This window comes from Sinocyclocheilus rhinocerous, unplaced genomic scaffold (genome assembly GCF_001515625.1).
Source record: "Sinocyclocheilus rhinocerous isolate Xijiao unplaced genomic scaffold, SAMN03320098_v1.1 scaffold1635, whole genome shotgun sequence".
NCBI lineage: Eukaryota > Metazoa > Chordata > Actinopteri > Cypriniformes > Cyprinidae > Sinocyclocheilus > Sinocyclocheilus rhinocerous.
Genome location: NW_015627629.1, coordinates 113,914 through 129,264, shown reverse-complemented (window position 1 = coordinate 129,264; position 15,351 = coordinate 113,914). Strand labels below are relative to the sequence as shown.

At 38.5% G+C, this 15,351-nt stretch overlaps 1 protein-coding gene across 1 annotated transcript in view; it reads left to right on the top strand.

Annotated features, from left to right (window-relative positions):
* eml5 (EMAP like 5) overlaps positions 1 to 15,351 on the top strand; it is a 119,874-nt gene that overhangs the window by 77,425 nt on the left and 27,098 nt on the right. Inside the window, exons 14-19 of the mRNA XM_016543946.1 lie at positions 1,675 to 1,793; positions 4,619 to 4,719; positions 6,042 to 6,235; positions 6,326 to 6,437; positions 6,734 to 6,861; positions 10,696 to 10,837. Coding sequence (XP_016399432.1) covers positions 1,675 to 1,793; positions 4,619 to 4,719; positions 6,042 to 6,235; positions 6,326 to 6,437; positions 6,734 to 6,861; positions 10,696 to 10,837 — 796 coding nt within the window. The remainder of the gene's footprint in view (positions 1 to 1,674; positions 1,794 to 4,618; positions 4,720 to 6,041; positions 6,236 to 6,325; positions 6,438 to 6,733; positions 6,862 to 10,695; positions 10,838 to 15,351) is intronic.

Genomic DNA, 15,351 nt, shown 5'->3' with positions numbered 1-15,351 from the left:
CTATTGCCCTACACCTAAACCTACCCCTTACAGGAAACTTTGTGCATTTTTATAATCTCAAAAAAACTCATTCTGTATGATTTATAAGCCTTTTGAAATATGGGGACATGGGGCATTGTCCTCATAAATCACCTTCTCCTTGTAATAACTATGTCATACCCATGTCATTATACAAATTTGTGTCCTCATATGTCACACACATACACAAACGCACGCACACACACACACACACACACACACACACACACACACACGTATATACAGTATGTATGTATGTATGTATGTATTTATGTCCCTTATAAACCATGATTTTCCCGTATTTTCCTTTTCTGAAGTTGGCAACTGTAATTAGTACTTAGTTAATTAGTAGTGTTAATGATTACTATAGTGATAAAAACCCATTCCTGGGGTCAAGTCTGGTATCCTGATTATTAGTGGCAAACATAACTAATACTGTTGGTTAGGAAGTTGATTAAAGATTTCAACTTTCATGTCAGTGTAACATATATCTTGTCAATTTAATGCATCATCAATAAAAATAGTTATAAATTTCCTTAAAAAACAACGTTTGAATGATAGTGTATATTCTTCTATTATGAAGTGAAAACTTGTGAAGTGGAGCAAAGAGCCAAAGTATTGTACAAAACGAAGTCCCTTGGAGATTAAAAGGATCTTTCAAATACTAACATGATCAAATAACTCCACATTCTGACACATCTAAAATAGTATGACTCATGGTGTCAAAGTATCCATGAATCAAAGTATGAATAGCATAGTATTTCCAGTCTGGAAAAGAAATAGGTCAGTCACCTTTTGTGTGTGTGTGTGTGTGTGTATGTACTTTGAGTAGAATATATTGTAGAATCAAGTTCTGCTAAAAATAAAAGTTTTATTTGTTATTATTATTATCTTAACAGTGGGGGATGAACTGTTTGACACTCAGAACACATTTTATCTGTCTGCAACAGGGATTTGTAACAGCAGATTTCATAGCAAACTTATCTGAGCAGGTTCTCTATATTCCGATCTCTATTATATTTATGCATTTGGCAGATGCTTTTATCCAAAGTGACTTACATTGCATTTAAGGTATATACATTTCTATTAGTTATTGCATTACTTGGGAATTGAACCCATGACCCTGGCACTTGAAAGCTCTTTGTGTTACTTTTTAAGCTACAGGAAGGCCTGTTAAGTCTTGCACATACACGTTTGATTATGCCACACAATTTTGACCATTTTGCAGCTCATTCTTGCTAAGAATTACCCATTTATACCCATTTAAGAGACCGTGTGGCTAACATGTCAAACCAGCAATTATTAATTAATTAATTTGTTTATAGTGGTGTGGGTAATTCTGAAATTGCTGAAATGCTCTCTGTAAACAGACTATCTACAATTTGTGTTAAACTAGGCATATTTCCGGTTTAAAATCAAAGGTGTGTAGAAGAGCTTCACTTGACAAAGCAAAAACAGCAGAGCCTCCTACAATCTGTTTTAGTCACTGGCCTAAACATAAATGATCCAACTGAAATTTCCACTGGAGCGATGCCTTTGTTACCTGTCACATTGTATTACTTGAGACATCTTGTTTTATTGTTAGTAGGGTGGAGATTGTATAAAGTCATTACATGATATACATGGCATTATTTGGCTGATGTTGAGTGTAATCAGAGCCGTATGATGTCTGTCTCTGCAGCGGATGGGAAGAGGCTGGCTTCGGTGGGTCTGGATGACAATCATACCATCGTCCTTTGGGAATGGAGAAAAGGAGAGAAGCTCTCCACCATCCGGTGAGTGAATAAGACCTGTTTTGCTTCTTCAAAGTTGTAGTCCATGATTTTTAGCTTAGGGCAAATTATGTGGTAGTGTGCTCCTATAAGCTGACTGAATACACTTTTGGCAGATATAAAGGCCAAAGTATACTTCGCCCGTCCGCGTCCGCGCACCGTCCGCATTACGTCATTTTCGTCATCAAGAGGGCTCGCGGACAACCGCGCACCCCATCCGCGTGCAGGCAATTTTTTGAGACCGCACGGACGGTGCGCATACAATAGCGCATGCGCGAGGTGAATGTTGAGACAGAGTAAGTGGTACTGCGCATGTGTCGAGCTCGTCTGTCCGTGCTCATCCGCAGTTGAGTATACTTTGAAAGCTGTGCGGACGCGGCTGTGCGCGAGACGAATGTGAAGTATACCCGGGCCTTAAGTGTCACAGTCATTAACTTCTTTTGTGTTTTCATTTAGTTTCTGTCGCCCTTTGATTAGTTCATTCAGTTCTCCTGTGTTTGATTAGTTATCATCCTCACCTGTCTGTCCCTCGTTATCTCACCCTACTCAAGTTCCCCTTTCAGTTCAGTTAGCTGCCGGTTATTAGTTGTGTATGCTGCTTGTGTTACCTTGTGTTTTGTATGAATCTTCATCATGTTGGATTACTATTAAAGGTGTTGTATGTAGGATTGACACAGAGTGGTTGAACTAGGTATTGCGGTCCAAATTCAAAATATTGGAGAGGGTTTTTTTTCACCCGGTCCCACCTCCTCAGACTTGACGCACACGCAGGTTGCCAGATTGACGACACCAACAGGAATGAGCGTTTCTCCATCTCTCAAATGCATCTCCAATATTTATTCTGTTTTTTTTATACCGTTGTTGATAAAGTTTTTTGGATGGATGTCGAGGCTTTTTAGGATGGGCAGAAAGTTCTATTTCCCGCTCTGACCCCTTTCGTTTGCCAGCTTCTATGACTGAAATGAAATACGCTGTGTTGCCCGCCAACTGGCAACCCGAGGTGTCGAAATACAATTGGGTAAACTGTCAGTGGGCGGGTTTCACAAACCAAAACAGAGACCGACATTCCGGCCCGGAATGCACATTTTCAAAGGAGAATAACTGACTGTAGCATTGTTTTTCAGATAAACAAATATGTTAACTTAGCATGTTTCTTAAATATCTGCAAACATATTATGGTATTTTTATGCTTTAGTAGAGTCAAAAACTTACATACAGCACCTTTAAATGTTATTTGGATTACCTTCGTCTTCGTGCGCTTATTTCCTAAGAGCGTGACAATAAGCATGTGAAAGTCACAGTAATTATCTTACAGAAAAAAATGGATAAAAAATATTGATGACTTACAAATTTCTGTCCAATAAAATAATGTCTAGAATGAATTTCCTCTTCCAATATTACCTATATGATTGACTAGCAATAACTAGAAGTGAATTAAGTTTTTTTTTCTCCAAGCTGTGGTGTAAACTAAACCCCTAATGGCTATTTAAAAAAAAGTAGTTTGATATCTCCCATCTTAACTTTCTGTTTCAGTAGGAATATATTAAAAGTAAATTGCATTCGTCAAACTATTTCTTGGGGATTTAAAAGAAATGTTGTGCTTTCTTCACCGAGCAACCAAAGTTTTTATGACACTTTTTAATTCTTTGAAATACTTTTTCCCAGATAAACTTTATTCTTTTGTCATGTTTATATATGTCATCTAAAATATATTGGCATCAGTCCATTTTAGCAGATTAGTGTCTCAACACTTCTTCACGACATTAGCCTGTTTATCCTGCAGTCTCTGTCTCAGCATGATCATTATCTAAGGAGAGATTCGTGAAACCCACTGCTGCCCTTTTCTCTCCCTAAGGAGTGATTTTTCTTGATACGGCTGGTTCATGGCAACTAAGGGATTGTTTTATCCTTGTATCACAACATACTGTGCTAGATGTTAATTAAAGTTTTATTTATTAATTTATTTATCTGGTGTATTGTGTTCATTTAAATGGCAGTATTGGTGTTGCATCTCTATAGTGCTTATATTAGACTTTTTGTGTGTTTTGAAACTGGCTTTTAAAATCCCACACAGTCTTAATATTGTAGAAACCCTTAAAATTTGCCTACACAAGTTCTGTCTTTAAAATCTAGATAAACCATGTTCAAAACTATTATTATTATTATTATTATTATTATTATTATTAACATGTAAACCCTCTAACCCTAAGCATTACACAGAAAAGCTCTAGCAAGCATCCACAACCTCATTGGAATGTGGTGGCAACGACTTAGAATTTCTTCAGAAAATGTTGAAATCTAGTATAAAACAGCTGTTGCTACCATTTCATCCAACTACAGCTCTTTACTCTGTAATGTATATCCTCTCCTGGTTTATTGCTGTAATATAGCAAGGTTTCGAAGAGCGTATACCTCTTCTTACAGTCTGAAGCGTTTGTATTCCCCTGTCTGGATGCTCTTGAGTTCATAGGTAGTGTAGAGCTCTAGCCGACTCCTCCCTGGGGCTTTCTCTGGTAGAGAGGATGCTTGTGCGGGTGCAAGTAAATAGGGCCTGACAGTGCAGTTACTGCTCTGTGCTCTGCCCACTCCACATCGGGCCTAATGCAAAACCGCAGACAGCCACTGTCCCCTGCACTGCTAAATTCACCACCGGCACTCAGACAGTGGAAACAGCACAGCAGACAGGTCAATTACAGCCCTACAGTGCCTATTGCGAACCTTTAAACTCTTAAAAAAGATTGAAGGCTGTTCAATTCAACCTTTTTGGTATCAGCAAAAGAATCCCAAATACATGTAACAATGTACATGTCTCTGTTTTTTATTTAAAGGGGAAGTAAAGACAAAATATTTGTCATTAAAATCAACCCGTACATGCCAGACAAACTGATAACCGCTGGAGTGAAACACATGAAGTTTTGGCATAGAGCAGGTAAGACTATGGCTATGTCCGCATTAATCTGGATATATTTGAAAATGATGCTTTCGTTTAAAAACGTTCTCCGTCCACAGAGTTTTTAAGAATTTTCCAAAGGTTGCTCATTCACAATGACACAAGTCGCACTCAAAATCGGCATTCCATGTATGGTCTTAGGGGGGCGTCTACACAACACATTTTTCACCTAAAAACGTAAAAAATGTTTTATGTATTTTAACCATTCGTTTACGACAACAACATTTTTTGGCCTGAAAATGCAAACTTTTGAAAATGGGTTTCAAAGTGCATGTTTTTGAAAACTATACTGTTATCGTCTCTGTGTAAACTACAAGAACACAAATTTGTGAAAAAGACGATGTCGTGCGCATACATATTACGTGTTTGCGTGACATCGCCAACTACTGGCCTGGCATGCATAATACAGCATTTTAAGTCGTTTTTACAAATCCATGTGAACAGGATACTTTTGACAACATTGTCATCTGTAAAACTTAACAATTTTTAGCATATCATTGTCGTGTAAACTTACACTAAAATGCAACTGTCATCATCTTTTGCCACAGGGCAGCAATTGCAAGTACACTGAACAAAATTATAAACGCAACACTTTTGTTTTTGCCCCCATTTTTCATGAGCTGAACTCAAAGATCTAAGACTTTTTTTAGAGTGGCCTTTTATTGTTGCCAGCCTAAGGCACACCTGTGCAATGATCATGCTGTCTAATCAGCATCTTGGTATGCCACACCTGTGAGGTGGATGGATTGTCTTGGCAAAGGAGAAGTGCTCACTAACACAGATTTAGACAGATTTGTGAACAATATTTGAGAGAAATAGGCCTTTTGTGTACATAGAAAAAGTCTTAGATCTTTGACTTCAGCTCATGAAAAATGGGGGCAAAAACAAAAGTGTTGCGTTTATAATTTTGTTCAGTATAAATATTGTGTCAACTTTGCAGAATGTAATAAGAAGATTCTACAAAGTAACGCTTATCTTTAGCAATATTATCTTTGGCAAAGTGAATAACAAGCACAACACTGTGGTACAAACATAGATATATATATGCATCATCGTTTTTGAATACGTCTTGTTTTTACAGTCCACACTACAACATGTCCACTTGGAAGAGCATCTTCAAAAAGGTCAGTTTTTGCTGGACGATGTCTTAGTGTGGACAAAAGGCCAAAACTTAGAGGAAAAGATGTGTTTTCAAATTTATCCGGATTCATGTGGACATCTTGTGAACCTCTTGTGGAGTATGTAAATGACTGTACACTTCTACTGCCAGAGATCACCTCACAAACCTTTGCTGTTCTCAGGTGGTGGACTGATTGGGAAGAAGGGCAGCATGGGAAAAACTGAAACCATGATGTGCGCAGTGTACGGCTGGACGGAAGAAATGGTGTTCTCAGGAACCTGCACGGGTGACATCTGCATCTGGAGAGATATGTTCCTGGTGAAAACCGTCAAAGCTCATGATGGGCCGATGTTTAGCATGCACGCCCTGGAGAAGGTATCAGATTTAGCTTCAAATAGGAAACAGCATGGAGTTACTATCCCTTTAAATATTTCCGAAATATAATGTGAATGTATTGTTGCTAAGGGTTTTGTTACTGGTGGAAAGGATGGAATAGTGGCTTTGTGGGACGATACGTTTGAGAGATGCCTCAAGACGTATGCCATAAAACGAGCGGTGCTGGCCCCAGGCTCCAAAGGTGAGGACATCCCTTGCATTATTTCAAAGACAATTTAGATATCACAGATGAGACACCTCGTACACTGTGAAAATAATATTAATTTTATAATAATTATAGTAATATTGGATAATAATTGAACAGTTATTCGGCTTCTATCTATCTATCTATCTATCTATCAGTGTGAATAACTTACGCGATTAAAGCCATTCAGGTCAAATACCTGCATGCATTCTCTAAAAACATTCGGTGTGTTTATTAAATAGAAAGCCGAGGTCATGGATGTGTGTTTATTTATAACACGTCCCTTCCTGCAGGTTTGCTGTTAGAGGACAACCCCTCCATTCGTGCCATATCTTTGGGTCATGGGCATATTCTTGTAGGAACAAAGAACGGAGAGATTCTGGAGGTGGAAAAAAATGGGCCCATAACTCTTCTGGTTCAGGTAAAGCACAGATTCAGCTGTCAGATTTGCTTGACAAGCCATGAGACATGAAAATTTTGGGACACTCTGAGAAATAAGACAAGGGCTGAAGGATTTATTTCGGTTGGTCTTGTTGATTCATTAAACAGGTCTTTTCAAGTCTTACCCTCAAGCTGCCTGTCATGTTACATAAACTTTGCATCCCTGGATGTGAACCTACATGAATGCAGAAATTAGTTTAGGATGGGTGTCTTAGTCGTGAATTACACGTTTAAAAAGGGCAATTTCTCAGTCACTTCAATCATGCGTGTAAGTAATCATATGAATAAAATTCAAAACTTGAATACAACGATTGACTGAATTGCAGTTTAAGAATGATGTGATGTTTTTGATTGCTTCATTTAAAAAAGAACTAGAATTTCATGAGAAATTAAATAGAGTTTTGCTATTTAATTATTAGGGTGTTCTGGATGGTTGCCAGGTTACTTACTGGTCTAAAAGGCTGAAATACAGTACCTGACTTTTGCCCAGATTTTTGCCCCGATTTACAGTCAGGACAAGTTGGCGCTAGCTGCCGAAAGTCAGACAACTCTGCAGATTTAAGTTGATGGATTTAATAGAAAATCACGTAGTGTATGATGGTCACTTTTAGCATCAGGCTATGATTCCCTCCAGTCAGAGGAGATCAAACATGTTTGCTATTTTGAGCCCACATAAAAACACATAATGTTTTCATTTGTCATGTGTTCATGTGTTAATTTGTCATTTGACACGGAGTTCTTCAGCAATGTTTAGCTGAATAAGAACACAGAAGCAGCAAGAAACAGATGCAGTGGCGCAGTAATACTGGTGTTTATAGGTCACAGGTGTGTGTTGAAAGAGTATTTTACAACTTTGAACAACTCAGCCAATCATTAGACAAGTACCGGAACTATCTGTTTTATAATGCATGATTAATGTCTGCACATACCTTGTGCAAGGTATGCATGCAGTCTTATTTATTCGTCATATTTAAAAAAGCCTCTTTGATATGTCTGACAATACCAACTTCAGTTGACTGTGACAGTGAGCTCGTAATATGTATTACACAACCATTTAAAAAAAAAAGTTCAATCCCCATAACAGTTCATCTATTCAAGTCACAACACAGTAGGCCTTTAAATCTGAGGCATAATGATCTTTGCAAGAGAAAATAAAACTCTATTGAAACCTTCTTTAGAAGATTGATGTTTCATTGGTTGATTTATGGTTTATGGTTTATACCGAATCCTATTAGTATAGTAATTTTTTTCTAATATATACAGTGGTTTCAAGGCATCTTTTCATAATGTTTAGATTAGGTTTTTTGAGTTTTGAATGGGCAAACCTGTCTTTCCGTATAATTTAGTTTGAACCATTTAATCTTCTTCAGCTGTTTAGAACAGACTTTTAGAAATTTCAGTCTTGAGTATGCCATCTGTTTTTGTCATACTTTTTAAGAAACAGAGAATTTATTTACATTTTAAATCCAATTAAATTCAATTAAATTAATATCGCCCTTTCACTTACATTGTTAGAATGTTTTATTTAAAATTGAGATTACAGCAATTATTGTAATAATTGTAATATTTGCATACTGTGAAAGGTGTTCTGCCTGTTTGAATACAAAATTGTGCAAAATACATCTAATTAACCACATGTATTGCATATACCCGTCTCCTACTACCTGTACTTGATTTTTTTTTTAAAACTCTTTTCTCCATTTTGTTGTAAACAGTGGTATTTTCTTCTAGAAATACAAATCTACTTTTTAAAAACTCTTTTTCCGTATAGCAGCACCTGTAAATGACCCTGATAATTTAATGAAACCCCAAGTGTATGTTGCTTAAACAACGTTCGGAACGCGACACTGTTTGAAAGGGGTCCCTTTTCACTGTTGCACTGTCCTGAGGGAACAGCTGTAACCAGAGCTGTTGCCCGTGAATTTAATGTTCATTTCTCTACCATAAGCTGTCTCCAAAGGCGTTTCAGAGAATTTGGCAGTACATCCAACCGGCCTCACAACCGCAGACCACGTGTAACCACACCAGCCCAGGACCTCCACATCCAGCATCTTCACCTCCAAGATCGTCTGAGACCAGCCACCCGGACAGCTGCTGCAACAATCGGTTTGCATAACCAAAGAATTTCTGCACAAACTGTCAGAAACCGTCTCAGGGAAGCTCATCTGCATGCTCGTCGTCCTCATCGGGGTCTCGACCTGACTGCAGTTCATCGTCTTAACTGACTTGAGTGGGCAAATGCTCACATTCGATGGCGTCTGGCACTTTGGAGAGGTGTTCTCTTCACGGATGAATCCCGGTTTTCACTGTACAGGGCAGATGGCAGACAGCGTGTATGGCGTCGTGTGGGTGAGCGGTTTGCTGATGTCAACGTTGTGGATCGAGTGGCCCATGGTGGCGGTGGGGTTATGGTATGGGCAGGCGTATGTTATGGACAACGAACACAGGTGCATTTTATTGATGGCATTTTGAATGCACAGAGATACCGTGACGAGATCCTGAGGCCCATTGTTGTGCCATTCATCCACGACCATCACCTCATGTTGGAGCATGATAATGCATGGCCCCATGTTGCAAGGATCTGTACACAATTCCTGGAAGCTGAAAACATCCCAGTTCTTGCATGGCCAGCATACTCACCGGACATGTCACCCATTGAGCATGTTTGGGATGCTCTGGATCTGCGTATACGACAGCGAGTCCCTGCCAATATCCAGCAACTTCGCACAGCCATTGAAGAGGAGTGGACCAACATTCCACAGGCCACAATCAAAAACCTCATCAACTCTATGCGAAGGAGATGTGTTGCACTGCGTGAGGCAAATGGTGGTCACACACTGACTGGTTTTCGGCCCCACCCCCCCGGACCCTCAATACAGTAAAACTGTACATTTTAGAGTGGCCTTTTATTGTGGCCAGCCTAAGGCACACCTGTGCAATAATCATGCTGTCTAATCAGCATCTTGATATGCCACACCTGTGAGGTGGATGGATTATCTCGGCAAAGGAGAAGTGCTCACTAACACAGATTTAGACAGATTTGTGAACAATATTTGAGAGAAATAGGCCTTTTGTGTACATAGAAAAAGTCTTAGATCTTTGAGTTCAGCTCATGAAAAATGGGGGCAAAAACAAAAGTGTTGCGTTTATAATTTTGTTCAGTGTACATTAAGCAAGTAAATGCACTTAGTCATATATAGATTTTTATAGGTCCTACTTGCTGCTAGAAAAAAATTAAGCTTGATTGAATTCTCATTTATTGCACTCTGAAATGCTTTTGCGGAAAAGCTTTTATGGATCCTTTGGGTGCATCAGTTTATGGAGAATAAACTGAGGGGATATTCTCTAAAAATTAATTGTGCATGCTGACAGTATTATTTATTTGCATGTGGATTATTTTAGCATCTGATTCACTCAAAAAAACAAAAAACAAATCAGGTATACCCGCAAAGAAATTGTGGAGGATATGGCAGACTACCATGATTTGACATACTGGGACTGTACAGCATCACTCCATCACTGTGTTCCAGACTCCTGAATCAGCTCTCTAACACCATGTGTCTGGATATATGCCCAGTTATAATGGTCTTCTCCATTATTTTTTATAAATTACTGCCACCATGCTCACTAGAAAAATGTAGATGTACTCCTTTAAATAAAACTTCTCAGGTGGTAAAAGCGTGATGTTATTTGCTAATTTTACAGTCTGTCATGAGCATAATAAAGTAGATGTGTTTGTGCTGAAATGACAGTTATGTTAATGTGTTAGCAGCATATATTAAATAGTGTGTGTGTGTGTGTGGACTGTATTTAGGGTCACATGGAGGGCGAGGTCTGGGGTCTTGCCACTCACCCGCATCTGCCACTGTGTGCCACTGTGAGTGACGATAAGACCCTCCGCATATGGGATCTGTCCCCCAGCCATTGCATGCTCGCCGTGCGCAAACTCAAGAAAGGTAAGCAGATGTTTACTCATTACTCAGATTCAAATCTGCAGCTTTTTCCATGTGTATATAGGCCTTAATAAAATATTGCGTCACACTCATAGACTGTATAAAAACATGGACGTAGTATCAGTGACGTCACCCGTAGGTTTCCGAAGAGCGTTTTTGAAGCCTAAAGTAGGCGGAGCCGGCCGTCGCCGTATTGGCAGCGTGTCACCGCGCGTCACTCCCGGAAAATCGAAAATGGGCAAAGAGGCGGTTGCTGAAACCACGCCCACCTAGCTCGACGGTGGTGACAGCAGCAGCAATCCACCTGTCACTCAAGTGGCCACGCCCTTAATTATGCAGAACTTTAAGGCTTAATATAATTTAAACGGATGAGTTATAAAAAAAATTCACCCCCCTCACAGTTGTCATGAAGGGCAAAATTAGCTATATAGACCAAAACCACTTTTTGTACCATGCTGTAAACATATTTTTTTCCGCTGTAAATTTGGGCATTTTATCATGGGGAGTCTATGGGATTGACTCCCTTTTGGAGCCAGCCTCTAGCGGCCAGTCGATGAATTGCAGTTTTAGTCACTTCCGTGTTGGTTTCACGAGAGAGACCGGAAGGTTGTCGCTTGGTCACACTTTATTTGAATGTTTCCTTGTTGCAGTGTAATTACACAAGTACTGAACAATATTATTAACAGCGTGTACTTGCTATAGGTTTAGGATTAGGAATTTTGAGTTACACTTTATTTTAAGATGTCCTTGGTGCAGTGTAATTATACATATAAGTACTGAGTAGTATCAATTAACTACATGTGCTTACTGTATGGTTAGGGTTAGGATTTGGGTTTGGCATAATTAGTTGTTATTATAATAGTAAGTACATGTAACGTGTAGCAAGGACACCTTAAAATAAAGTGTTACTGAATTTTGTGTAGTGTTAGTTACTTGTAATTATGCATAATTTACTGTTATTACTATAGTAGTGCAACAAGGACACATTAAAATTAATGTGATTACTAAATATTGTAATATGAGTAAAAGTAAAGCTTAGGGATGCTCATATTGACTGTTTAACCACTAACCGAATGTAAGAACTTTGACCGATTAATACTATCATTTGAACCGTTTGAAAGGTATTTTTAAAGGTTTTTTTTAGGTTTGGATAACTGGTTAATTATCAGAGAGTGAATCCGTGAGTGAATGTATTCAAATTCTGAATGGATTATAGCATAGAAAGCGCGCAAAGAGTGCTCCCCTTATAATCACTAAAAAGCTGTCACTCTTCTTAATTCATCGCAATCTCACAAGTTCCAATTTAATATTCTAATCTTATCAGTTAATGGTTAAAGTTCGTATAATGAGCAGTAGGTGTCGGAAAATTAACCTAGCATCCTTAGTAAAGCTCAATAATCTCTTGAAATAATATACCAGGGATGAGTTGGAACAACAGACTAGATCAGGGTCATATATCGAATATTCACAATACATTTTACTGCCAACATAAAGTTAAGCTACTGTACAGTGTGATTATTACAATGAATGAGCTTTTTATTTGATCATCAGTTTTCCTAAAGAGTGTGTCATTGGACTAGATTCACAGTCCTTCCTTGCCTTGAAAATATGAGAGTGCTAAGATGTTTTTTTTTTAAACTTCAATGGAAAAGAAATAGTGGTAATATACCCTATATGTACCCCTATAAAGAAGTACACTATAGCATACTTTTGAAAAGAGTGCTTGTTACAGAAATAATCTACTTAGGTGTGAACTGAATGTTATGGTTTCGGACACTTATCTACAATTAAATGATAATGTATTATAGTTTAAAGCACACTTAAGTAGCCTTTATTTCATTAATATTATATTATGTCCAAGTACAGTTCTGTAAAATTATGCTTTTAATATTTGAAGTAGACAACAATTGCCCGTTTATTACAATTAAGCACATTTCCTCTTGACAAGGATTGGAATAGTAAGTTAAATTAATTTTTTTGTGAATCAATTTAAACCCTGTTTTACATCAGTTCATAACTATAAAAAAATACGGTCATCATTTACTCACCCTCATGTCTTTCCAAACCTGTATGACTCAGAACTTGGACTATGGAACATAAAAGAAGATATTTTGAGAAATGCATATTTTCACAGTTTTCCCCCATACAATAGATAACCAAAAGTGTTTTTTTCCCCGCCTAATGCCTTCTTTTGTGTTCTGCAGAAGAAAACATGTCATACAAAGTCATGTGATCTATCCCATTCTGGTATCCCTTTAAAACCAACTAGTCGACTAATCATTCAGACAGCCCCCGAAATATGTTTCGCACATCCTTATAATATTACATCTGAAAACCGTTACAGCAATTAAACCACACTAATGGTAACTACTATGATGTAACAAGGAGAAGTAACTATATGACAACTATAGTTCTTCACTAGCTTGTTTTTCAGTGACATAAATTCAAAGCACACATGCATTACTCTCTACAAAGCACCCCTCTGTCTGATTATAAATAGCTCCTTATCTATGTACTTGTAACGTAGTTTGTAGATCGGGAAGAAGGAGGCGGGAACCGGTGAACATTCAAAGAAACTTTAATAATAAAATAAACACAAAATAGCGCGACAGCCCCTCGCGGACGACCCCCCGGCAACTCACTCCAGCCCACCGCCTCGAGCGTCCATGGCGGCAGACTGCTCCGCCATGCTCGATGGCACCGCGGACTCACCACAGCGGCGAGGGATCTCTGGCAGCATGTCCCTCCTTCCTCCCGGGTTTCGGCACCAATGTAACAAAGTTCGTAGTCACGGGAAGAAGGAGGCGGGAACCGGCGGACATTTAAACAAACTTTAATAAAATAAACAAACCCAAAATAGCGCGACAGCCCCTCGCGGACGACTGTCGCGCACAAAAGAAACCAAAATACAAAATAAACTCCAGGCCTGGTCCTCTCTCGTCCGACACGGTCGTCACTCCTCCCTTTTATCCTTCCGGAGCTCCTCCGTGAGACTCGAGACCGGTGAGTGGTGCAGGTGTCGCTCATTATCAATTACTCCACCGGCCTCGCTCCGTTCCCACGGCTCTCGGCCCCGCCCCCACTCGTCACAGTACTCTTTTTGTAATTTGTATTCCAAGCTTAGCCTACACAATGCTTGACCTCGTTATGCTTCAGAAACTCAATTTGCGCTGAAAAATATACCTTAAGTGAAGAACACTCAGCATGCAAATTAGCCCTAAGAGCATATTGATTGCCTGAGGGCAGAATCTCTAAAGGGGAGGGTTGCAGTACATTTTTGTAGAGGAACGACTGCTGCTCATACAAAGGATTCTCTGTAGACCAGCGATTCTATCAAATAATGCTTGATAGACCAAATCCTTAATATGAGCTATCGACTCTTCATCAAACCTAATTAAATTATATTATGATTATTATCCTAAGAGTACACTGGGTCTTTGTATATTTACTTGAGTAATGAACAATGATAACTTACTTGACAATGATTAGAGGATTGTGTAAGGGGTTCAAGAGCTTTCACCCCAAAATTGAAATTCTATCACTTACTCATCCTCATGTTGATCCAGACCTGTGTGATTTTTCATAAGTTTCATAAAAGTACACCATTCGACTTGTTTATTCAACTTTTTGTGAAGAACAGATATTTACTGAAATGCTTCTCCTCCAGTGTAGTTCTCATTTGCATTTCTGCATATTCAAACATGCCACATTGCAATCATACAGGTTTGGAATAACATCAGGGTAAGTAAATAATGTCTGAATTTTCATTTTTTTGGGTGACCTATCCCTTTAATGTCATATTATGGCCAATATTACTTTTTTTGTTATGGTTGATTAAAATACTATACTATTTGTTCAAAATAAATGAAAATGAAAACACTAACAAAATTCATATGAATGCTATGCTACACAATGCTACACATGATTTCAGGCATCACAACATTCTAATGTACAGTAGGTACATTAGTACATTTTAACATTTTCTAAAGATTACATTTCTTAATCATACGTTATTAAATTATTGAATTGCCTTTAAAGACTAACATTAAAGGGATAGTTCACCCAAAAATGAAAATTTGATGTTTATCTGCTTACCCCCAGGGCATCCAAGATGTAGGTGACTTTGTTTCTTCAGTAGAACACAAACGAAGATTTTTAACTCAAACCGTTGCAGTCTGTCAGTCATATAATGGAAGTTGTAAGGGAAACAGGTCAATTTAGCTCAAAGGGAATCATTTAAGATTTTAAAGGGAATTTGGACAGAATCACTGTTTTACGGCTGATCACTGAGACGGCCAGCGATTCATTGAACGAGCCGTATGTCATCAATTCTGCAATGGATATTAATATCCAAAGTATAGTGAAAACACTATTTATTAGCACAGTAACAAGATCGGCAGTTTAAGACATTAACTTGTAAGCACAAAACACAAGATACTTCTCTTTTCAATATAAATAAGGTACTTGCGTTGCGTGTCCGGGGTTCCCTTTGTTGTCGTCCTTGCAGAAAAGGGGGT